We start from the raw sequence: 25992 nt of genomic DNA, 5'->3' as shown, positions 1-25992 counted from the left end.
ACCCTCTGACAGTGCAGCACTCCCTCAGTACTGACCCTCTGACAGTGCAGCGTTCCCTCAGTACTGACCCTCTGACAGTGCGGCACTCCCTCAGCACTGAGCCTCTGACAGTGCGGCACTCCCTCAGCACTGAGCCTCTGACAGTGCAGCACTCCCTCAGTACTGACCCTCTGACAGTGCAGCACTCCCTCAGTACTGACCCTCTGACAGTGCTGCACTCCCTCAGTACTGACCCTCTGACAGTGCAACACTCCCTCAGTACTGATCCTCTGACAGTGCAGCACTCCCTCAGTACTGACCCTCTGACTGTGTGGCACTCCCTCAGTACTGATCCTCTGACAGTGCAGCATTCCCTCAGTACTGACCCTCTGACAGTGCAGCACTCCCTCAGTACTGACCCTCTGACAGTGCAGCGTTCCCTCAGTACTGACCCTCTGACAGTGCGGCACTCCCTCAGCACTGAGCCTCTGACAGTGCAGCACTCCCTCAGCACTGACCCTCTGACAGTGCGGCACTCCCTCAGCACTGAGCCTCTGACAGTGCGGCACTCCCTCAGTACTGACCCTCTGACAGTGCGGCACTCCCTCAGGACTGACCCTCTGACAGTGCGGCACTCCCTCAGTACTGACCCTCTGACAGTGCGGAACTCCCTCAGTACTGACCCTCTGACAGTGCGGCACTCCCTCAGCACTGACCCTCTGGCAGTGCGGCACTCCCTCAGTACTGAGCCTCTGGCAGTGCGGCACTCCCTCAGTACTGAGCCTCTGGCAGTGCGGCACTCCCTCAGTACTGACCCTCTGACAGTGCGGCACTCCCTCAGTACTGACCCTCTGACAGTGCAGCACTCCCTCAGTACTGACCCTCTGACAGTGCGGCACTCCCTCAGTACTGACCCTCTGACAGTGCAGCACTCCCTCAGTACTGGTCATCTGACAGTGCAGCACTCCCTCAGTACTGACCCTCTGACAGTGCGGCACTCCCTCAGCACTGACCCTCTGGCAGTGCGGCACTCCCTCAGTACTGAGCCTCTGGCAGTGCGGCACTCCCTCAGTACTGACCCTCTGACAGTGCGGCACTCCCTCAGTACTGACCCTCTGACAGTGCAGCACTCCCTCAGTACTGACCCTCTGACAGTGCGGCACTCCCTCAGTACTGACCCTCTGACAGTGCAGCACTCCCTCAGTACTGGTCATCTGACAGTGCAGCACTCCCTCAGTACTGACCCTCTGACAGTGCAGCACTCCCTCAGTACTGACCCTCTGACAGTGCTGCACTCCCTCAGTACTGACCCTCTGACAGTGCAACACTCCCTCAGTACTGATCCTCTGACAGTGCAGCACTCCCTCAGTACTGACCCTCTGACTGTGTGGCACTCCCTCAGTACTGACCCTCTGACAGTGCAGCACTCCCTCAGTACTGATCCTCTGACAGTGCAGCATTCCCTCAGTACTGACCCTCTGACAGTGCAGCACTCCCTCAGTACTGACCCTCTGACAGTGCAGCGTTCCCTCTGTACTGGCCCTCTGACAGTGCGGCACTCCCTCAGTACTGACCCTCTCACAGTGTGGCACTCCCTCAGTACTGACCCTCTGACAGTGCGGCACTCCCTCAGTACTGACCCTCTGACAGTGCGGCACTCCCTCAGTACTGACCCTCTGACAGTGTGGCACTCCCTCAGTACTGATCCTCTGACAGTGCAGCACTCCCTCAGTACTGATCCTCTGACAGTGCAGCATTCCCTCAGTACTGACCCTCTGACAGTGCAGAACTCCCTCAGTACTGATCCTCTGACAGTGCAGAACTCCCTCAGTACTGATCCTCTGACAGTGCAGCACTCCCTCAGTACTGACCCTCTGACAGTGAGGCACTCCCTCAGTACTGACCCTCTGACTGTGTGGCACTCCCTCAGTACTGACCTTCTGACAATGCAGCACTCCCTCAGTACTGACACTCTTGACAGTGCGGCACTCCCGCAGTACTGACTCTCTGACAGTGCAACACTCCCTCAGTACTGATCCTCTGACAGTGCAGCTCTCCCTCAGTACTGACCCTCTGACTGTGCGGCACTCCCTCAGTACTGACCCTCTGACTATGTGGCACTCCCTCTGTCCTGACCCTCTGACAGTGAGGCACTCCCTCAGTACTGACCCTCTGACTGTGTGGCACTCCCTCAGTACTGACCCCCTGAGAATGCAGCACTCCCTCAGTACTGACCCTCTGACAGTGCAGCGTTCCCTCAGTACTGGCCCTCTGACAGTGTGGCACTCCCTCAGTACTGACCCTCTGACAGTGTGGCACTCCCTCAGTACTGACCCTCTGACAGTGCAGCACTCGCTCAGCACTGACCCTCTGACAGTGCGGCACTCCCTCAGTACTGACCCTCTGATAGTGCAGCACTCCCTCAGCACTGACCCTCTGACAGTGCGGCACTCCCTCAGTACTGACCCTCTGACAGTGCGGTGCTTCTCAGTATTGACCCTTTGACAGTGCGGCACTCCCTCAGTACTGACCCTCTGATAGTGCGGTGCTTCTCAGCACTGACCCTCTGACAGTGCGGCACTCCCTCAGTACTGACCCTCTGACAGTGCGGTGCTTCTCAGTATTGACCCTCTGATAGTGCGGTGCTTCTCAGTACTGACCCTCCAACAATGTTTTTTCACAGAGTGAGTCGTTAAGGTTGAATTCACTGCAGGAGAGTGTGGTGACGGCAGGTTCAATCAAAGTGTTAGAAAGCGAATGTCATCCAGAATGAAGAAATTGCAGGATTGGTGGGAGAAGGTGGGCGAATGGCATGAAATAAGTTGCTCACTCAGAGCTGGTGCAGACCCGACGGACTGAATGGCCTCCTGTGCTGTGAAAATTCTGTGACTTGCCAGCCCAGGAGTGCTGATTGAAGTTGTATCTCCCGTATGCAGCTTCAGCTAACACGAGCCTGGGATTTTCCTTGCCCGTATCGTTTGGTGTCACACCAAAAGTGGCACAGTTGAATGTTCAAGTGTTGATAAATGACTTGAGAGAAATTGGTGTTTGGGCTCAAGTTATTTTTCAATATCAGCAAATATTCAGTGTACTGTGTGTGTGTGGATACAAACACAAACACACACCAAGTGTACATGTACATGTGTAAATGTATGTACATGTCAGAGAACACAAAGTGTCAAACACGCAGTGTCGGATTGAAGTACTGTAAGGGTTCAGGCCAGGGGGGTATGGCAGGTTCCCCTGAAGGACATTAGTGCTCTTGTTTTCTGAATGGAACAAAGCAATAGATTTTTGATCACATCTCCTGGTGCTTGCCTAGATTTATTTCAGCCTGTTAAACGACCTTCCCAGTTAGGATTTTAAAATGTATTCTTTGGTAACGGGCTGTGGGCCAGCATTTGTTTGCTGTCCCTAAAAATGCCCTTGATTGAGAAGGACATTTGAAATGACCAACTGTGGGTTCTTTGTCTGGTTTTCCCATCACAGCCTAGCCAGACAGATTGCTGAAGTCCAGGTCTGCAGGTTTTCCAGACCTGCGTTACTTCATCCAGGCAGCGTGTGTCAGGACTGCAGGCTTTGTCTACTTTTGATGCAGTGCAATCATGCATGACTCACTCCTTTGTTACCAGCCTGAGCAAGCATCGTCTCTGTTCTCCACTAGATATTCCAGCCTTCTCATACTGTCAAGGTGGGCAAATACTAATCACCGAGCCAGTGATTCCACTTCTGCGTTCTGTGCACTGAACTTTCCTGTACTTGTGTTGTTGCAGTTTCTGCATTCTCAGCTTTCACAGTGCGAGCAGAGGTGCTCTGTCTGTGCCTCCGCACTCTGTCACAGCTCAAATTCACATTTTGGGGACAGGATCACCCAGTGTTTGTAAAGGTTAACACCCAATTCTCAAAGATCTTTAGTATTGACATACAACACACTGTCTGCTGCATGTCCTATCTGTATGATTTACACAGTAAGAAGTCTCACAACACCAGGTTAAAGTCCAACAGGTTTATTGGGTAGCAAATACCATAAGCTTTCGGAGTGCTGCTCCTTCGTCAGATGGAGTGGAAATTTCCTCTGTTGGACTTTAACCTGGTGTTGTGAGACCTCTTACTGTGTTCACCCCAGTCCAACGCCGGCATCTCCACATCATGTATGATTTATAGACAGACATACAGAGTAAAGCTCTCTCTACACTGTCCCCATTAAACACTCCCAGGACAGGTACAGCACGGAGTTAGATACAGAGTAAAGCTCCCTCTACCCTTTAACCTGGTGTTGTTAAAACTCTTACTGTATGATTTACTACAGCAGCTTGTCCCTGTGACCTCCACAGAGCAGGGTCCGAGCACATATTGTGGGAACGCCATCACCTGCATGTTCCGTCCCAGTCACTCATCATCCTGATTTGGAAATATATCGCCGTTCCTTCACTGTCGCTGGGTCAAAATGCTGGAACTCCCTCCCTGACAGCATTGTGGGTGTACCTACACCACATGGACTGTGGCAGTTCAAAACGGTGCCTCGCCATCACTGCCTCTCAGCAGTGAACCACCACGAAACAACCTGTCAGAAATTTCACAGATCACGGGAAGTAAAAACAAAAGGCACGAGGAAATATTAAAGTGAGCTCGTCCTCTGTACCTGTCCTGGGAGTGTTTGATGGAGACAGTGTAGAGGGAGCTTTACTCTCTATCTAACCCCGTGCTGTACCTGTCCTGGGAGTGTTTGATGGGGACAGTGTAGAGGGAGCTTTACTCTATATCTAACCCCGTGCTGTACCTGTCCTGGGAGTGTTTGATGGGGACAGTGTAGAGGGAGCTTTACTCTGTATCTAACCCCGTGCTGTACCTGTCCTGGGAGTGTTTGATGGGGACAATGTAGAGGGTGCTTTACTCTGTATCTAACCCCGTGCTGTCCCTGTCCTGGGAGTGTTTGATGGGGACGGTGTAGAGGGAGCTTTACTCTGTATCTAACCCCATGCTGTCCCTGTCCTGGGAGTGTTCGATGGGGACAGTGTAGAGGGTGCTTTACTCTGTATCTAACCCCGTGCTGTACCTGTCCTGGGAGTGTTCGATGGGGACAATGTAGAGGGAGCTTTACTCTGTATCTAACCCCATGCTGTACCTGTCCTGGGAGTGTTTGATGGGGACAGTGTAGAGGGAGCTTTACTCTGTATCTAACCCCATGCTGTACCTGTCCTGGGAGTGTTCGATGGGGACAATGTAGAGGGAGCTTTCCTCTGTATCTAACCCCGTGCTGTACCTGTCCTGGGAGTGTTTGATGGGGACAGTGTAGAGGGGGCTTTACTCTGTATCTAACCCCGTGCTGTACCTGTCCTGGGAGTGTTTGATGGGGACAGAGTAGAGGGAGCTTTACTCTGTATCTAACCCTATGTTGTACCTGTCCTGGGAGTGTTTGATGGGGACAGTGTAGAGGGGGCTTTACTCTGTATCTAACCCCATGTTGTACCTGTCCTGGGAGTGTTTGATGGGGACAGTGTAGAGGGAGCTTTACTCTGTATCTAACCCCGTGCTGTACCTGTCCTGGGAGTGTTTGATGAGGGACGGTGTCGATGGAGATTTACTCTGTATCTCGGGATTGTTAGATGCTGATACCAGGTGCCTGAAATAGAAAATGTTCTGTTCGTGACCACCAATGTCCCTCAGTGTGATGATGCGACAAATGGGACGTGGTGGCGAGTGGTGTGGGGAAGAGCTTTTAAAATAATTTAATTGTTGTGTTATAATCTGTAATCTGGGTCGCTGAACTGTGCAGGAATTCACAGACTCCTGGTGTTTGAAGGAGGTCACCGTGGTGCTGGGGTAAGTGTACACTTCACCCTGTGGCTGCAGAGTATGAAAATACATTAACCTTGGCTGTCTCCTTGAGTGCCAGCAAGTTGCAGCGTCAGTGCTGCGAGAAATTGGCAAGAGACAAAACAGCGGGGGCAGAATTTCTTACTGCGAGTCACTCTTTGCTTATAAACTTGACCTCGGCTGAAGTGTCGCTGTATTATTACTGACTGTAATTTAGTTAAATCCCTGCAGGCTGTACCTTTAAACCTGTTCCAGATGTGGGCAAGACTGTATTTGTGAGTAGGTCTTCAAAGAATGTTTTGCCATGGTTTTCTTTTTCTCACAGATGGCTGAGTTTGTCCGGTCAGTTCTTTGTACCTTGTCCTTGCGGAGTGTAGATGGTTGAAAATATTCGAGAGTGTGAGTGTGTGAGAGAGAGAGAGGTTTGAAAGTTGCGTTTGCCTTTGCATGGAATGCATGCCACTGTGATTTGAAGTGAGTGCTATCAAAGGAATGAATTCAATTCCTCACTGGTGCAAGTCCCAGCACAAAACTTGGCAGCAGAGACGACCCCCTCCCACCAGCCACCAACTCTTTCTCCCGGCACTTAATCCAGGAGAAGACAGAGTAGGGGAGGAATGGACGAGCTGTGTTGTGTAGGGAGGGGCTGGAATCAGCGTGCCAGGCGGACTTGGGAGTGTTGCAATTTCCTTTGCAGGCTAAAGTTGCTGAGAAAGTTTGCTGACTGCACAGAGCTGTGGCTCTGTGTTCCGCTCATTCACGTGAGGCAGGCGAATGCAAAGGGGGCAGATTTCCACTGGGAGCTTGTACAGATGAGACAATGTCGCAGTAATTGCAGACGTCAGTGACCTGTTGCAGAAACCTCCTGTCTCATTTGGTGATTGCAGCAAAAACACATCCCAATCACAAGGATGTGCATCTGAATGTTGGTGTGTCTGGTGGCCGTCACACTGTGGAGAGCGAGGCTTCCTTAGCGACTGAGGAACAGAGAACCTGCAGGTAAAGGCGCTGGTGTGGGGATGGAAGAGATTGATCCAGGCACCCTGTTGGAAGTCACTGTTCACTATTTCATTGTGGACCCGGTTGAATATTTATCATGTTTAGCTGGGCCAGAATAGAGAGTCTGTGCCAAAGCTGGAAAGTGCAGAGACTCGAAGTGTTTGTGAAAGTGACTCACAGTTATACGGGCACCTGGGAGGAATTGAAGCCAGCCAGATTTAAATGATGCGACCACTGTTGAGCTGATTTAATGCGTTGTAGCTCCAAGCCGGAATTTCCCCTCCCTCATTCTTTTTAAAATCCTATTTTCATCTCAAATATTTTCAAGGTGATGGTGTGTACTATGCTCATATGGATGTGCACCTGTGTGTGACACACTTGTACACGTGCTGAAATGTGCAATGTGTTTGCATGGTGCATGTTGTGCTTGTACGCTTGAGTGCATGAGCAATATGTTTGCCTGTGTTTGTTCTTCATTACAGCTCACACATCGGTGTACAAGATGCACTTGTACTACTGTCAGCAGGCGGGAGCAAACACCAGGGTTCCTGTGTGGTAGAGAAAGGAAGATCCCTGTAAGGGCTGTAACCACACACAGGGCCACAGGACAGACAGAGACATTTTGAAACTAAGATTCCACAAACATACTGCCCATGGAACCTTCAGACTGAGAAAAATACTAAATGAGAGCCATGATGCCCACCTCCTGTCGGCTACTGTTTCAGAGGTGGGAAACACGGCCAGAGGACATTCCTGCCTCAGTGGTGGTCCAGCCTCGTGAGTGCAGGGAGTGACAGAACCCAAGACTGGTTTGAGACAGTGCAGCACTATCTCAATACTCACCATCTGACAGTGCGGCACTCCCTCAGTACTGACCCTCTGACAGTGCGGCACTCCCTCAGTACTGACCCTCTGACAGTGCGGCACTCCCTCAGTACTGACCCTCTGACAGTGCGGCACTCCCTCAGTACCGACCCTCTGACAGTGCGGCACTCCCTCAGTACTGACCCTCTGACAGTGCGGCACTCCCTCAGTACTGACCCTCTGACAGTGCGGCACTCCCTCAGTACTGACCCTCTGACAGTGCGGCACTCCCCCAGTACTGACCCTCTGACAGTGTGGCGCTCCCCCAGTACTCACCATCTGACAGTGCGGCACTCCCTCAGCACTGAGCCTCTGACAGTGCGGCACTCCCTCAGTACTGACCCTCTGACAGTGCGGCACTCCCTCAGCACTGAGCCTCTGACAGTGCGGCATTCCCTCAGTACTGACCCTCTGACAGTGCGGCACTCCCTCAGTACTGACCCTCTGACAGTGTGGCACTGCCTCAGTACTGACCCTCTGACCGTGCAGCGCTCCCTCAGTACTGACCCTCTGACAGTGCAGCACTCCCTCAGTACTGACCCTCTGACAGTGCAGCACTCCCTCAGTACTGACCCTCTGACAGTACAGCACTCCCTCAGTACTGACTCTCTGACAGTACAGCACTCCCTCAGCACTGACCCTCTGACAGTGCGGCACTCCCTCAGTACTGACCCTCTGACAGTGCGGCACTCCCTCAGTACTGACCCTCTGACAGTGCGGCACTCCCTCAGTACTATGCTTTATTGTCTGCCTGGAATATGGGCTGGAACCCAATTTCTTCTCCCTCAGGCGATTATGCTGCCCACTGGGCCATGGTTGATGGCATTGCTGAGAGAGAGAAAAAATCTGGAATTGATATGGGAGAAAGGCGGATTAACATGGAGTTAGGGGACCAATCAGCTGTGATCATATTGACTGATGGAACAAGCCCGAGGGACTCAATAGCTTCCTCCTGTTAATGCGTTCGTCGTACAAAGTGAAAACGCAACACACTAAATCTGAAGCACGTGTAAACGTCTGCCTGTTCAGCCTTGCTGGCCAAGCATTTTCAACTGTGCTGCATTGCAAATTGCTCCAACCACACATCACTCAATGACTTTGAGCCATGTCCCTTCACCGCAATAACCATAAGACATGTTCCTCCATCAGATCAATCACAGAACTCCCATTGCCAAGCTAATTCCACTGCCCCGCTCTCTCCCCATAGCCCTGTACCAATCCCCAAGCTAATCCCACTGCCCCGCTCTCTCCCCATAGCCCTGTATCAATCCCCAAACTAATCCCACTGCCCCGCTCTCTCCCCATAGCCCTGTATCAATCCCCAAGCTCATCCCACTGCCCCGCTCTCTCCCCATAGCCCTGTATCAATCCCCAAGCTAATCCCACTGCCCCGCTCTCTCCCCATAGCCCTGTATCAATCCCCAAGCTAATCCCACTGCCCCGCTCTCTCCCCATAGCCCTGTACCAATCCCCAAGCTAATCCCACTGCCCCGCTCTCTCCCCATAGCCCTGTACCAATCCCCAAGCTAATCCCACTGCTCCACTCTCTCCCCATAGCCCTGTATCAATCCCCAAGCTAATCCCACTGCCCCGCTCTCTCCACATAGCCCTGTACCAATCCCCAAGCTAATCCCACTGCCCCGCTCTCTCCCCATAGCCCTGTATCAATCCCCAAACTAATCCCACTGCCCCGCTCTCTCCCCATAGCCCTGTATCAATCCCCAAGCTAATCCCACTGCCCCGCTCTCTCCCCATAGCCCTGTATCAATCCCCAAGATAATCCCACTGCCCCGCTCTCTCCCCATAGCCCTGTACCAATACCCAAGCTAATCCCACTGCCCCGCTCTCTCCCCATAGCCCCGTACCAATCCCCAAGCTAATCCCACTGCCCCGCTCTCTCCCCATAGCCCCGTACCAATCCCCAAGCTAATCCCACTGCCCCGCTCTCTCCCCATAGCCCTGTATCAATCCCCAAGCTAATCCCACTGCCCCGCTCTCTCCCCATAGCCCTGTATCAATCCCCAAGGTAATCCCACTGCCCCGCTCTCTCCCCATAGCCCTGTATCAATCCCCAAGCTAATCCCACTGCCCCGCTCTCTCCCCATAGCCCTGTATCAATCCCCAAGCTAATCCCACTGCCCCGCTCTCTCCCCATAGCCCTGTACCAATCCCCAAGCTAATCCCACTGCCCCGCTCTCTCCCCATAGCCCTGTACCAATCCCCAAGCTAATCCCACTGCCCCGCTCTCTCCCCATAGCCCTGTATCAATCCCCAAGCTAATCCCACTGCCCCGCTCTCTCCCCATAGCCCTGTATCAATCCCCAAGCTAATCCCACTGCCCCGCTCTCTCCCCATAGCCCTGTATCAATCCCCAAGCTAATCCCACTGCCCCGCTCTCTCCCCATAGCCCTGTACCAATCCCCAAGCTAATCCCACTGCCCCGCTCTCTCCCCATAGCCCTGTACCAATCCCCAAGCTAATCCCACTGCCCCGCTCTCTCCCCATAGCCCTGTACCAATCCCCAAACTAATCCCACTGCCCCGCTCTCTCTCCATAGCCCTGTACCAATCCCCAAGCTAATCCCACTGCCCCGCTCTCTCCCCATAGCCCTGTATCAATCCCCAAGCTAATCCCACTGCCCCGCTCTCTCCCCATAGCCGTGTATCAATCCCCAAGCTAATCCCACTGCCCCGCTCTCTCCCCATAGCCCTGTATCAATCCCCAAGCTAATCCCACTGCCCCGCTCTCTCCCCATAGCCCTGTATCAATCCCCAAACTAATTCCACCGCACCGCTCTCTCCCCATAGCCCTGTACCAATCCCCAAACTAATCCCACTGCCCCGCTCTCTCCCCATAGCCCTGTATCAATCCCCAAACTAATTCCACCGCACCGCTCTCTCCCCATAGCCCTGTACCAATCCCCAAACTAATCCAACTGCCCCGCTCTCACCCCATAACCCTGTAACAATCCCCAAACTAATCCCACTGCCTGCTCTCTCCCCATAGCCCTGTATCAATCCCCAAACTAATCCCACTGCCCTGCTCTCACCCCATAACCCTGTATCAATCCCCAAGCTAATCCCACTGCCTGCTCTCTCCCCATAGCCCTGTATCAGTTCCCAAACTAATCCCACTGCCTGCTCCCTCCCCATAGCCCTGTATCAGTTCCCAAACTAAACCCACTGCCCCGCTCTCTCCCGATAGCCCTGTATCAATCCCCAAACTAATCCCACTGCCTGCTCTCTCCCCATAGCCCTGTATCAGTTCCCAAACTAAACCCACTGCTCCAGTCCCTCCCCATCGCCCTTTAACATCCTTTACTTCAAACATTTTACCTAAAATTACTTGCCTTCAATTTAATAATATGAATGTTGTTAGCAAGGTTGGTATTTAATGCTTACCTCTAGTTGCTGTTGAGGATTTATTGGTGGACTGATTTCCTGAACTCATGCGGTGGTCTCTAACTTAAAGAATCCATGTGGCAAGTCTTTCATGCGCAAATAACCCTCTGTGCGGGGATAACCACTGCACGGTAGCACAGTGGTTAGCACTGCTGCTTCACAGCTCCAAGGTCCCGGGTTCGATTCCCGGCTCGGGTCACTGTCTGTGTGGAGTTTGCATATTCTCCTCGTGTCTGCGTGGGTTTCCTCCGGGTGCTCCGGTTTCCTCCCACAGTCCAAAGATGTGCGGGTTAGGTTGATTGGCCAGGTTAAAAAAATTGCCCCTTAGAGTCCTGGGATGCGTAGGTTAGAGGGATTAGTGGGTAAAATATGTGGGGGTAGGGCCTGGGTGGGATTGTGGTCGGTGCAGACTCGATGGGCCGAATGGCCTCCTTCTGCACTGTAGGGTTTCTATGATGATTTCTATGATTTCCTGAAAACTCCCATCCTCAATATTCTGGACCCCCTTTTGACACCACAGCCAGTGAGAAGAGCCTTCCCAAACCCTGTAATGTTGAAAACAATCTCTACTGAATCTCTTTGGAGAATGGAATGGTGTCATCATTCAAACCTAATTCCCAGATGGAGGAAGGACATTTTCCTAGGATTGAGGATTTTTTTGATTAGGAATCGCAGAATTGGATGTGAAAAGTGAATGGAGTCACTGACAGAGCTGCTGTTTTTACAATCATAACCCCTCTGACCATTCTGAATGGGAGTGTGTGAAGCTGAACAGGTGTTAGCGCTGTGTGAGATGTTGGAGTGTCCTATCTCGAGCAACCTGTGCAGAGCTCCTACTCCCAGCTCAGTCATTAACTACTTTCCACAGGGCGTGGAGCCAAGTAACTAAGGTGATCCCAGGCAGCCATGTTATGAAGAAATTTTGGAATTCAAGCTTGTTTACTTTGACTTAATCCAGTTGAGGTTTTTGAGGCTTGCTGGGAGTTGCAGCATTGTTGAGTGTTGTGAAATAGCGAGCAAGGCACGAGCTTAATAATTACAACTGCAGCAGAGACTGCTGTCAAAGCACAACATGCCTGATGTTATGTGAAAAAAGATTAGGTGACAGTGGGAGAACTTCAGAACCAGAGCCAAGAGAAATTATTGTTCAGCAACTTCAGAGCTGAGAGAATAAGAAAGTTAAAGTTTATTTATTAGTGTCACAAGTCGGCTTACATTAACACTGCAATGAAGTTACTGTGAAAATCCCCTAGTCGCCGCACTCTGGTGCCTGTTCGGGTACATTGAGGGAGAATTTAGCACGGCCAATCCACCTAACCAGCATGTCTTTTGGACTATGGGAGGAAACCCACGGAGATCCGGGGAGAATGTTCAAACTCCACACAGACAGTGACCCAAGCCGGGAATCAAACCTGGGTCCCTGGCGCTGTGAGGCAGCAATGCTAATCACTGTGCCACCGTGCCCACCTAAAGAGGACAAGATACTGAGGTATCCTCACTGCTTGTATCGAATTAGAAACATAGGCCGGGATTTTCCAGCCCCACCGTGGCCAGATCTGCCACAGGAGATTCGGCAACCCAGGCAAAGGTCCATTTCGGCGGGATCAGACAATCCCAGTAACAGGCCAGACTGGAAATAGAATCTTGCAGCATAGAAATTATAACCCAGATCCTCACACGATGTGGGCATTGCTGGTGAGGGTAACGGGATTGCCCCCCCCCAATATTCCCATTCAGATAGACTGTGGGCAGCGACCACTCCTGCTCACACTGAGAGCGGCTTTCATGAGAAACATGCCTGAGTCTGCTTTATCACTGCTTTAGGGAGCACAGTGTACCCACATCTCGTCACGCTTTGATTCTCTTCACCTCTTTGTTATTTGCTTTTTATTTTTAATAAGGTTAGTCCAACCTTTGTAGCATTACGTAGGAAGAGCCAGGGCCCAGTGCTGATGAGGTAGCTTCGCGGTGGAAGGGCGGATGGCAGAGAGGAATTAGACTGGACTTGCAGGTCTAACATAATCCCCATTTTAACATCATGAACTCAGTCGTTGTGTTTGTATAATACTTTGATTTTATGCTATTATTTATGGTTTAAAGACACATTATTGCAGTAGAAAGAATTTCTTTTGCATGGGTGATTGGAAAAGGGTGGAAGACTTTGGGTCTTCCACCCAGGAGAGGAGGAGGCCATTCACCTCATCAAGTCTGTTCCCCAGTGAGATCATGGCTGATGTATGTCTGAACTCCATCCACCCACCTTCCCTCCCTGGAATCTAGCTCCAATTTTAAGGTTATACCCACTTTCTCCATTGTCCCTTTCAAACCCTTTGAACATTGTATAAACGCCTCGATGAGAGCTCCCCACAGTATTCTAAACTAGAGCATGAGCCTAGTCTGTGACTTTGGTGGGCATTCCTGTCAGTAACAATATAGCTGGAGAATTCAAATATAGAGATCTGAAATGCTGCGGCTATGATAGGAGATTTTAACTCTGGGAGATCAGAACAACATAGTTGTAAAGGCAGTGAATTTCTAGAATGTATTCAGGACAGTTTTCTGGAACAGTGGGTCAAATTTTCCCCTCCACTCAGCACGGGAATCATAGCAGGTGCGGGGCAGACCATGGAAAGGCCCGTTGACTTTGGGCGGGATTTTCTGGTTTCAGGGTAAGCGCGGCTGGAAAATCCTGCCCATTATATTTTAATACTAATTAGGGAATGGGCCTTATGGGATTTAGTGATAAACCCAGAGACACAAACACATCAAGGGAGTGGTGAACTGTGGCAGCTGCAATTCAATTTGTGAGGCCAGATACTTTGAATCTAAGGAAGATTAATTGGGATCCTTGCTTGCTGAGAGAGATTAGAAACTGTGAAAGAGCAAAGGGATTTAGATCACTCAAAGCAGGTATCAAAAATAATGAAAAAGTTTTGTCTCGAGGGTTTCCAAAGTGAGGAAGCTTCAGTTGCATAGAGCTTTGTTCAGAGTCAATCTGGAGAACTGTGTTCAGTACTCGGCACCAGACCTCAGGAAAGCTAAGATAAAAGCAAATTATTGCAGATGCTGGAATCTGAAACAAAACCTCAGCAGGTCTGACAGCATCTGTGGGGAGAGAATAGAGCCAACGTTTCAAGTTTGGATGACGCTTTGTCAGAGTTGGAGAGAGTTGGAGCAGTTGGGGGCTGGATAGAGGGCCAGTGATAGGTGGAGGCCAGGGAGAGATTGACAAAGCTATCACTGACAAGAAGACAAAGGGAATGTAATTGGTGGTGATCATGGCTAGGAAGGGTGCTGTTAGCGGCACATTAGAGATCAGAATGTGTAAATGACACAACAAAGGTAAGCAAAGGACAACCTGAGACATGTAACAGATGGCCCTGGTCGGGAGGGGAGGGAGGGAGGGAGACAGTGGTGGGGGGGAAAAGATGTAAAACGGGATAAAAAGGAGATGGAAAAATGAATCAGTGGAAGAAATGAAAATCAATTGATAATAAAAATGGGTTGAAGGTGGAGAAGAGAGTACTTAGTCTAAAGTTGTTGAACTCAATGTTAAATCCGGAAGGCCTTTATCTGTTCTCTCTCCACAGCTGCTGTCAGGCATGCTGAGATTTTCCAGCATTTCCAGTTTATGGCTCAGGAAAGCTAAACTCTGCTCCAAAGTGGGTACAGCACAAGTTCACCAGAATTATACCAAGACTTAAAGGGTTAAATTATGTTAACAAGTTGCATAGACTAGACTTGTATTACCTTAAAGTTAGGAGGCTAAGGTTCCTATTGGTTGAAATGGTTCAGGGATTTGATAAGGTAGAAGGGGAGAAACTATTTCCTCTGGAGCGGGGAGCACAGAGGAAGAGAGTAAGTACGTTCTAAAGGTAGACTGTTCAGGAGCAAAGTGAGGAAGCACTTTTTCACACAACCAGCCTCCCTTCCATTGACTCTGTCTGCACTTCCCGCTGTCTCGGCAAAGCAGCCAGAATAATTAAGGACCCCACGCACCCCGGACATTCTCTCTTCCACCTTCTTCCGTCGAGAAAAAGATACAGAAGTCTGAGATCTGAGGTCACGTACCAACCGACTCAAGAACAGCTTCTTCCCTACTGCTGTCAGACTTACCTTGCATTAAGCTGATCTTTCTCTACACCCGAGCTATGACTGTAACACTACATTCTGTACTCTCTCATTTCTTTCTCTATGAACAGTATGCTTTGTCTGTATAGTGCGCAAGAAACAATACTTTTCACTGTATGTTAATACATGTGACAATAATAAATCAAATCAAATCAAACACAAGGGTTTCCAACAGTTGGAAGCTTTTTCCCAGGTCAGAAATGATAAACACAAGGGGTCACAAGTTCAAGGTAAGGAGGGCAAGGTTCAATACAGATATGCGGGGGACGTATTTTACACAGAGGGTGGTGGGGGCCTGGAATGCGCTACCAAGCAAGGTGATTGAGGCGGACACGCTAGGATCATTTAAGACTTATCTAGATAGCCACATGAACAGACTTGGAATAGAGGGATACAAACAGATGGTCTAGTTAGGAACACATGATCGGTGCAGGCTTGGAGGGCTGAAGGGCCTGTTCCTGTGCTGTATTGTTCTTTGTTCTTTGTTAGTAGTAGTCTCTCGCCCAGAAAAATGGGATGGTCTTGGCCTTTTGGCTAAGATCAAGTGTAGTTTTGTTGTCCTGCACTTGATAGAAGCCGATGAGGTTACACTGAGGCTTCATTTGAAGCATTTTTTAAAAATGGCATCTAGGCCTTTTGGCTAAGATGCAAATGAGATCAAGCACAGGAGGGGGTGCAATGCCTGCTCCTATCAGCTTGGATCATGTAGATCAAGCCCAAGACAGGAAAAGGCTTGCCTGTCTTGTCAGCTTGGATCTAGAATGTCTCACTGGTTGAGACTTTGAATTGGACTCTGATTGGATTTGTTTGGCTATAGCAAAAAAAAATGGGCTGGGATGAGATAGTGTCAGTTGTGGCTTTGAGATGGATGGATTTTGGTTGCACAAGAGTATCAAGGGACATGAAGCAAAAGCAGTAAATGGAGTTGCGGTATTGATCAGCCGTGATCTAATAGAATGGGGGTCCAGCCTCAAGTCTCTAAATGGCCACTTCCTGTTCCTAACATGCAGCAATCTGGCAAACAGAATGTTGGAACAGGCTGGAGCAGAGGGGTTTCTCCACAGTACAGGCTGAGGATCTGGGAGATAACGAAATACCTCTGATAGAGAATGTTACTCCAGCATATCAGGTTTCCAAAGGCTGTTTCCATGGGCTGAAGATATTTTAATGGGAAAAACTGATCTGGAAGTGAGTGAGACAAGAAGTAGTGATGGACTTTGTTTCTCCTTAATCTTAATTTATAGGTTATGCTGTCCCAAAGACATTCACTGAAGCTGCGTGAAAAGGAAAAAGGTTAAAAAGTGACGTCTTCAGATACACCTTCATCGCTACGTCGGATTAGCACGATGGACTCACCAGTTTCATCAGAGATTCACATTGTTGTTCAGTGTGTAAGTATCCAGAACCCTTTTCCCAATGTGAACAACTATGTACGTTGCCCTGGGAACTGATAATGTTGGGAAATGTTTGAGGAAGAGCGGATGGTGAGGGAGAGGGGGTGGTGAGGGAGAGGGGATGGTGAGGGAGAGGGGGTGGTGAGGGAGAGGGGGTGGTGAGGGAGAGGGGGTGGTGAGGGAGAGGGGGTGGTGAGGGAGAGGGGGTGGTGAGGGAGAGGGGGTGGTGAGGGAGAGGGGATGGTGAGGGAGAGGGGATGGTGAGGGAGAGGGGGTGGTGAGGGAGAGGGGGTGGTGAGGGAGAGGGGGTGGTGAGGGAGAGGGGATGGTGAGGGAGAGGGGATGGTGAGGGAGAGGGGGTGGTGAGGGAGAGGGGGTGGTGAGGGAGAGGGGATGGTGAGGGAGTTGTACTACCTCCAATGGGTTCTGAGATAATGGCCCAGAATGTCATGGGGGACAAAACAGTGAATTAACTGCACTCAGCCTTATTAGTTACCAAGATACCCAGCAGCTTGAGCGAGCAGGGAAAAGTCACACATTCTGATGCTCCACAAATTGTTGGACAGTTTGCACTGTGAGCGCCCCTGTTGAAATTCATTGCATCGTGTGCCCTGTAAAAGCTGGATTGATACTGTTAATACAAATAAATCTCACCGCAGCCTTTCGGTGCCAGTAATCCGTGTGGTAAGGAACCTCTTCATGATGTGAGCTGTGGTCCTGACATGAGATTCAACCTTGGAGGCCCAATTGGGAAAAAGCTGAAGCTGTAAAGTCTCAGAGCAGAAAGTAGTAAATTGTCCAGAGTGTTAGTGCCCGGGTAGTATTTAGGTGCTAGCCTTGCTATCCACTCTACACTTAGTACCGGAACACAATCTTTTTCAGGATGCAAAGCTTTTTTGACCCTTTTTGTATAGAATCTACAGCACATTCAGCCCATCAAGTCCATGCTGAAGTTTATGTTCCACATTGGCCTCCTCCCATTCCTCTTCATCTCAATCGCTCAACATAACCTTTCATTCCTTTCTTTCTCGTGATTATCTACCTTCTCCTTAAACTCATCTATACTTCTGGCCTGAACCATTCCCTGTGGCAGTGTTCCAGATTCTCATCACTCTCTGGGTAAAGACGTTTCTTCTTAATTCCCTGTTGGATTTATTGGTGACCATATAATATTGCTGCCCTCCAGTTTTAGGCTCCCCACAGGTGGAGATATCTTTAGTATAACGACCCAACTGAAAGCCTTCATAGTTTTAAAGAGCACTATGAGGTCACCCACCTCCCGCCAATTAGAATCATGGACAGTCACTATCCAGGGGTTTGTGGGAATCATGGAAACGGGACTCTGATTGTTCAGCATTTCTTGCCGGTTGGAGCTTCTCAGTTTTACTGTCATTCTTCCAAATGTTGTTGGATGTGTTGTCTTTTGGACGAGGATGTTAAGCTGTGGCTCCATCTGCTCTCTGAGGTGGTGTAAAAGATCCCATGGCACAAGTTCATACAGGAGCATCAGAATTAGGAGTATTAGAGCAGGAGGAGGACATTTTGGGTCCTCAAGTCTGTCTGCCGCCATTCAGTGAAACCATGACTGCTCTGCTGTCTAACTCCATAATCTTGCCTTTGTTCCATATCACTTAATACATCTCATTGTATACTATAACCTATGCTCATCCAATCTGTGCCAACTTTGGAATGTGGGACTTAGGAGCAGGAGTGGGATATTTTCTCCTTGAGCTCATCCACACTCTGCCGCCCGGATCTTGACTTGTGTCGAGTTCCATTCATTTGTGCCGCTCTTTGCTCGGTGACCTACCCTGGGCCCTGATCCAATCATGTCTCACAATTAAAGTTCTCAACTTCCTTCATGGCCTCGCCGTTCCATATCTCTGTAATTGTCCGACAACCCACCAGGAGTGGTGTCTACCCTGCTCACCACTGACAAACGTCAGCTACCTGTGTCCTCCCCAGGCCTCTGTGTCTCTACCCATTCTCTCTCCTTAAGACACTCCTTAAAGTCTATCTGTGACCAAGCTTTTAGCCATCTGCCCCAACATCTACTTATGTGACTCAGTGTTGTTTCTGCCGTGGGACATTTAATTGTGGTAAGGGTGTGTATCAGTGTAGGTTGTTGATTTATGTAAGTGGAGTGTTGCAAACTAATTTAAAGATGTTGTGAACCTGTGATAGAAATGTTGGGAGCATGTTGGGACAGAATGGAATTGAATTTTCTGGGCAGGACATGTTAATGCAATGGATTCGCACAGATCCTGGAATACCAAACCATCATCTCCGTCTTACATAGAATCATAGAAACCCTACAGTGCAGAAGGAGGCCATTTGGCCCATCGAGTCTGCACCGACCACAATCCCACCCAGGCCCCACCCCCACATATTTTTACCCGCTAATCCCTCTAACCTACACATCCCAGGACTCTAAGGGGCAATTTTTAACCTGGCCAATCAACCTAACCCGCACATCTTTGGAATTGCATCAGCTCTGTAAACATAAAACACCTTTGCAGAAAACTGTTTGGCTTTTGTTGAGCAAGGGTACTTAGGCTACAAAACATAGAAACATAGAAAACTACAGCACAAAACAGGCCCTTCGGCCCCACAAGTTGTGCCGAACATATCCCTACCTTTTAGGCCTACCTATAACCCTCCATCCTATTAGGTCCCATGTACTCATCCAGCAGTCTCTTAAAAGACCCTATTGAGTTCGCCTCCACCACCACTGACGGCAGCCAATTTCACTCGCTCACCACCCTCTGTGTGAAAAACTTCCCCCTAACATTTCCCCTGTACCTACCCCCCAGCACCTTAAACCTGTGTCCTCTCGTAGCAGACATTTCCACCCTGGGAAAAAGCCTCTGAGAGTCCACCCGATCTATGCCTCTCAACATCTTATATACCTCTATTAGATCTCCTCTCATCCTACGTCTCTCCAAGGAGAAAAGACCGAGCTCCCTCAGCATATCCTCATAAGGCATGCCACTCAATCCAGGCAACATCCTTGTAAATCTCCTCTGCACCCTTTCAATCTTTTCCACATCCTTCCTGTAATGAGGCGACCAAAACTGAGCACAGTACTCCAAGTGGGGTCTGACGAGGGTCTTATATAGCTGCATCATTATCCCCGGACTCCTAAACTCAATCCCTCGATTGATAAAGGCCAGCACACCATACGCCTTCTTAACCACTTCCTCCACCTGTGGGGCCGATTTTAGAGTCCTATGGACCCGGACCCCAAGGTCCTTCTGATCCTCTACAGTACTAAGAGTCTTTCAAAGAACAAACAAAGAACAAAGAAAATTACAGCACAGGAACAGGCCCTTCGGCCCTCCAAGCCTGCACCGACCATGCTGCCCGAGTGAACTAAAACCCCCTATCTTTCTGGGGACCATATCCCTCTATTCCCATCCTATTCATGTATTTGTCCAAATGCCCCTTAAAACTCACTATCGTCTCTGCTTCCACTACCTCCCCCGGCAGCGAGTTCCAGGCACCCACCACCCTCTGTGTAAAATACCTGCCTCGTACATCTCCTTTATTGCACCACAAAAGAAAATGTTACGAATACTTAAAAGATCTTTCAGCATCCAAAACAGATGGAACGGCCAATTTTAACCCTGCCCACCTGGGGGAGTGAACAGTCACAATCACCAGAGACTAACTAGACTTCCTGCTCCCATTTATTTTAACCTGCTCACCTGAAGAGGCGGGACATCCACAGGAAACTGCTAGGGTCATTTAAAAATGCAGAATGGACTTGATGCCATGGGAACCTGATCAGCTACTTTAACTGGCCTGAAGTTGTGGCTTTTCAGTCAGGGAAATCCAACAGGAAAAAAAAGAGTCAGGGTCAAAGACCTTCAGTGATTTATGCACATATACAACCAGGTCCCTCTCCTCCTACATCCCCTTTAGAATTGTACCCCTTATTTTATCTTGTCTCTTTTTCATCCTCTCTGTCAAGATGAATCACTTGACACTTTTCTGCATTAAATTACATCAGTCACTTGTCCACTCATTCCACCTACTTGTCTGCATCCTTTTGAAGTTCTAAGCTATCCTCATGATTCACAATACTTTCATGTACTGTATCATCCACAGATTTTGAAATTTTGTCATGTATTGTACTCCTTCATCCCATTTGACCTGCCAAAATGGACCACTACGCATTTATCTGGGTTGAAGTCCATCTGCCACTTCTCCGCCTAGTCTTGCATCCTATCTATGTCCCTCTGTAACCTCTGACAACCTTCCAGACTATCCACAACCCCACCGACCTTTGTGTCGTCGGCAAACTTACCAACCCATCCCTCCACTTCCTCATCCAGGTCATTTATGAAAATGACAAACAGCAAGGGTCCCAGAACAGATCCCTGGGGCACACCACTGGTGACCGACCTCCAATTAGAAAAGACCCATCGACACCCACACTCTCTGCCTCCTTTGGGCAAGCCGGTTCTGGATCCACAGGGCAGCAGCCCCTTGGATCCCATGCCCTCTCACTTTTTTTGGAAGCCTTGCATGGGGGACCTTATCGAATGCCTTGCTAAAATCCATTTTAAACCACATCTACCGCTTTCCCTTCATCAATGTGTTTAGTCACATTTTCGAAGAACTCCACCAGGCTCGTAAGGCACGATCTGCCCTTGACAAAGCTATGCTGAGTATTCTTGAGCATACTAAACCTCTCTAAATGCTCATAAATCTTGTCCCTCAGGATCTTCTCCATCAGCTTACCAACCACTGAGGTTAGACTCACCGGTCGATAATTTCCTGGGCTATCCCTATTCCCCTTCTTGAAAATAGGAACCACATCCGCAATCCTCCAGCACCTCTCCCGTCTCCATCGACGACGCAAAGATCATCGCCAGAGGCTCTGCAATCTCTTCCCTCGCCTCCCACAGTAACCTGGGGTACATCCCATCTGGACCTGGCGACTTATCTATCTTGATGCCATTCAAAGATTCCAGCACAACCTCTTTGTTAAAGTCCACATACTCAATCTTTTCAGTCCACCGCAAGCCCGCAGTACATCCACCCATGTCCTTCTCCTCTGTGAAAACCGAGGCAAAGTACTCATTAAGCACCTCTGCCATTAAGCACCTCATTTATACACCAAGGTGTATAAATGAGAATTGAGTTACAGACAGACCAGGATCTAATTGAATGGTGCAACAAGCTCGAGTGACTGACTAGTCTCCTGTTCCTGCATTCCGAAATGTTTTACAGCGGTCGGCATCAAGAGGGGGAATTCCTTGTTAAGATAAGAGAACCGATGGCCTTGAATTTACAATGCCTTCTTGAATGTCTGACTGTGATAACAATGAACTTTTGATGGCAGATTCTTTGCGAAGCAGTTTCTTTTGGCATTCTACTCTTCGATACATTTGTGAAGCTTTTGCATTTTATATGTTTAAAGACCTAAACAGTCCTATGGATTTCCTGTTGAAATTTCACATTACAGAGAGGTTGAGCAGGCAACCTATGCCTTTCGTGTGATTTTCTATCCATTTCCCTCAATGTCATATGTGACTTAGGAGCCCTCTGGTGTCTGTGTTAGAATGTTGTGGGTTCAGACTCACTCAGACTCTAGACTGACACTCCTAGTGCAGCATTGAGGGAGTGCTGCACTATCAGAAGTGCAATCTTCCTAACGCAATGTTAAACCAAAGCTTAATTTCCCTTCTCATTTGAACATCAAATTCCATGGTGTTTTAAAGAACTGAGGAGTTCTCCCTGGTGTCCTGATCAACATTTGTACCTCAAAACAGATACCTGCACGCGACGACTTTATGTTTGTGGGATTTTGCTGTGCACAGATTATGGGGTTGGTAGCATAATGATAATGTGACTGGATTAATAATCCATTGTTACTAAGGGGTAATTTAGCATGGCCAATCAACCTAACCTGCACATCTTTGGACTGTGGGAGGAAACCAGAGCACTGGAAGAAATCCACCCCAGGGAGAACATGCAAACTCCACAGTCACCCAAGGGCAGAATTGAGTCCGGGTCCCTGGTGCTGTGAGGCAGCAGTGCTAACCACTGTGCCACCATGCCGGTTCAGTCAAGGCTTGCAAAATGAATTAGTTTGCTATCTCAAAAGTAGTTACAGGGAGAAGGTAGGGGAATGGCATCAGGTGAATTGCTCCTTCAGAGAGCCAGTCCAGACAGAATGGGGCTGAATGGCCTCCTTCTGCACTGTAGGGATTCTATGTTATTCTAAACTGCCTCCACGACACTCTTAGGCAGGGCATTCCAGACCTTAACCACTTGCTGTATGAAGAAGTTCTTTCCCATGTTGCTTTTGCTTCTTTTACCAATTATTTGAAATCTACGCACTCTCATTCTTGATCCTTTCAAAAGTGGGAGCAGTTTCCCCCTATCCGCTCTGTGCAGACATGATTTTAAAACCTCCATCACATTCCTCTTGGCCCTCCTCTCTCCAAAGAAAAAAGTCCAATTCACGTTGGGACTCACGTTTCTCCAGACAGAACTTCACCTGGCACCTATCAGCCCATTCCACCAACTTGTCCTCACAGAATGCTTTCAAGTTTCATACCATCTGCAAGTTTTGACATTCTGCCCTGTACACGGTCTAACTCATTAATAGGTATCAGGAAAAGCAAGGGTCCCAACACTGACTCCCTGGTGAACTCCAGTCTTAAACCTCCTCCAGCCCAAAAAGCTTCATCTGGTTCACTAATGTCCTTGAGGGAAGGAAGTCTGCCATCCTTACCCGGTCTGACCTACATGTGACTCCAGACCCACAGCAATGTGGTTGACTCTTAACTGCCCTCTGAAATGTCTAGCAAACGACTCAGTTAGATGGCAGTTCACCGTAGCCTTCTCAAGGGCACTTAGAGATGGGCAACAAATGCTGGCCTTGCGAGTGATGCCCATATCCCATGAAAGAAAAATTGACTGCCTCGTTTTCTATCTTACAACAGTGACTACACTTCAAATTGTACAGCATTTTGGTTGCCCTGAGGTGCTGAGTGGCACGACAGAACCACAAGTCTTTCTTTTGTATATCAGCAAATGCTGTGTTCCACAATAACAATCCGATGGATGATGTACTTGAGGCTGTGTTGTCCTTCAGAGCTGCCACCTCCCTGCGCTGTAGGTCACTGTCACTGAACGTTCAGATGTACGAGAAGGTGACTGCTCCCCTCGCCCCGCCTCTACCACTCTTACTGGCTCAGCACCAGCTGATCCTTCACTTTGTGCTGTTCCGGGCGCCTTCTACAAATATTTGCAGAGTGGTGCAGGTATAGGTTTTTCTGGAGCTGCGTCTTGTTAATGAGTATCCCGTGGTGTGGGTCACAGCACCATGTCCTTAAATCAATGGAGACCTTATCGGTCATTAGTAACTCGACATAACAAAGCAGCCCGTTCCGGGGACGAGAGTGCTGCTCAGGTTCAATCTCTGGTGATAAAAGTGGTTATCGCGAAAGGCTATTATTTGATTTTTTGAGAGGAATTGGCAGCAACGTTCTGGCTGCCTGCAGCTCAGAGAGGCCAGGCACGCGGTGCTAAAGGATATTTCAGAGGCACCTACCGACACCAGTCATCTTTAACATGAGCGAGGTAAGGGCCATTTGTACCCACATTCAGATGTGAAAGGAGAACAAATAGCTAAAGATAAAATATTTGATTTGATTTATTATTGTCACATGTATTGACATACAGTGAAAAGTATTGTTTCTTGCGCGCTATACAGACAAAACATACCGTTCATAGAGAAGGGAACGAGATAGTGTAGAACGCAGTGTTACAATCATAAAAAAGTTAGAATAAAGTTTTAGAAGCATAGAACAAGTGTAAAAGATAGAATTCAAAGGTTTGCTGGGCACAGCCTACAAGAAGTCGCCTCACTCCGGCACCATCTTGAGACAAAAAAAGTGCAGATTTTGATGTGTTACCTGATCATGGGTTAAATTTAGTTCAAAGATGGAATGTAAATGTGGATGTGAACAATCCCACAGCACTGTTCAAAGAAGGGCAGCATTCCCCTTGGTGTTCTGGCCAATATCTATCCAAAAATCCCTAAAACCGCCTATTTAATCACTAGCACATTGCTATTTGTGGGGTCTATCTGTGTGCAAACTGGCTGCCACCTTTCTTACATTTTGACATTAACTGAAATACAAAAGTGCGTTATTAGGTCTGAAGCACTTTGGGATGCCCTGTTGCTGTGAAAGATGTTATATAAACGCAGGTCTCTTTTTAAGGCGTTTTGTTCTGCACATCAAATAGTTGTTGCTTGTGCGATACTTTGGGATATTTCTAAGGGGTGGAATATTGAGGCCTGACCTAGTGCACGAATGTGTCTGAATTCAAAGGAGAGGATCAGTTTGCGCTGTGAAGCTCAGGACCTTCAATGGAACTTTGATTTGATTTGATTTATTATTGTCAGATGTATTAACATAGTGAAAAGTATTGTTTCTTGCGCGTTATACAGACAAAGCATACCGTTCATAGAGAAGGAAAGGAGAAGGTGCAGAATGTAGTGTTACAGTCATAGCTTGGGTGTAGAGAAAGATCAACTTAATGCGAGGTAAGTCCATTCAAAGGTCTGATGGCAGCAAGGAAGAAGCTGTTCTTGAGTCGGTTGGTACATTACCTCAGACTTTTGTATCTTTTTCCCGACAGAAGAAGGTGGAAGAGAGAATGTCTGGGGTGCGTGGGGTCCTTAATTATGCTGGCTGCTTTTCTGAGGCAGCGGGAAGTGTAGACAGAGTCAATGGATGGGAGGCTGGTTTGCGTGATGGACTGAGTTTCATTCAGGACCCTTTGTGGTTTCTTGCGGTCTTGGGCAGAGCAGGAGCCATACCAAGCTGTGATACAACCAGAAAGAATGCTTTCTATGGTGCATCTGTAAACGTTGGTGAGTCGTAGCTGACATGCCAAACCTCCTTAGTCTTCTGAAAAAGTAGAGGTGTTGGTGGGCTTCCTTAACTGTAGTGTCAGCATGGGGGGGACCAGAACATGCTTTTGGTGATCTGGACACCTAAAAACCTGAAGCTCTCGACCCTTTCTACTTAGTCCCTGTTGATGTAGACTGGGTCATGTTCTCCACTACGCTTCCTGAAGTTGATGACTATCTCCTTCGTTTTGTTGACATTGAGGGAGAGATTATTTTTGCCGCACCAGTTCACCAGATTCTCTATCTCATTCCCGTACTCTGTCTCGTCATTGTTTGAGATCATTACGGTGGTGTCATCAGCAAACTTGAAAATCGAATTGGAGGGGAATTTGGCCACACAGTTATAGGTGTATAAGGAGTATAGTAGGGGGCTGAGGACACAGCCTTGTGAGGCACCGGTGTTGAGGATGGTCGTGGAGGAGGTGTCGCTGCCTATCCTTACTGATGGTGGTCTCACAATACTGGCTCG

The 25992-nt window shown here is 48.8% G+C and overlaps 1 protein-coding gene across 10 annotated transcripts in view; it reads left to right on the top strand.

The window, feature by feature from the left end:
• LOC144495518 (anion exchange protein 2-like) overlaps window positions 1–25992 on the top strand; it is a 373575-nt gene that overhangs the window by 141107 nt on the left and 206476 nt on the right. For 5 of the 10 annotated variants that reach the window (XM_078215547.1, XM_078215541.1, XM_078215544.1 and 2 more), the window contains one exon: window positions 16436–16582. In XM_078215547.1, the coding sequence (XP_078071673.1) occupies window positions 16538–16582 (45 nt within the window). In that variant the 5' untranslated portion in view covers window positions 16436–16537. Of the gene's footprint in view, window positions 1–5892; window positions 6072–6499; window positions 6796–13013; window positions 13072–16435; window positions 16583–25992 lie in introns of those variants that run through there. The other 5 variants (XM_078215543.1, XM_078215549.1, XM_078215548.1 and 2 more) reach the window with 5 other exon arrangements.

This window comes from Mustelus asterias, chromosome 7 (genome assembly GCF_964213995.1).
Source record: "Mustelus asterias chromosome 7, sMusAst1.hap1.1, whole genome shotgun sequence".
Lineage (NCBI taxonomy): Eukaryota > Metazoa > Chordata > Chondrichthyes > Carcharhiniformes > Triakidae > Mustelus > Mustelus asterias.
Note: the sequence above shows the minus strand (reverse complement) of the source record. Positions and strands in the feature narration are given on the sequence as shown.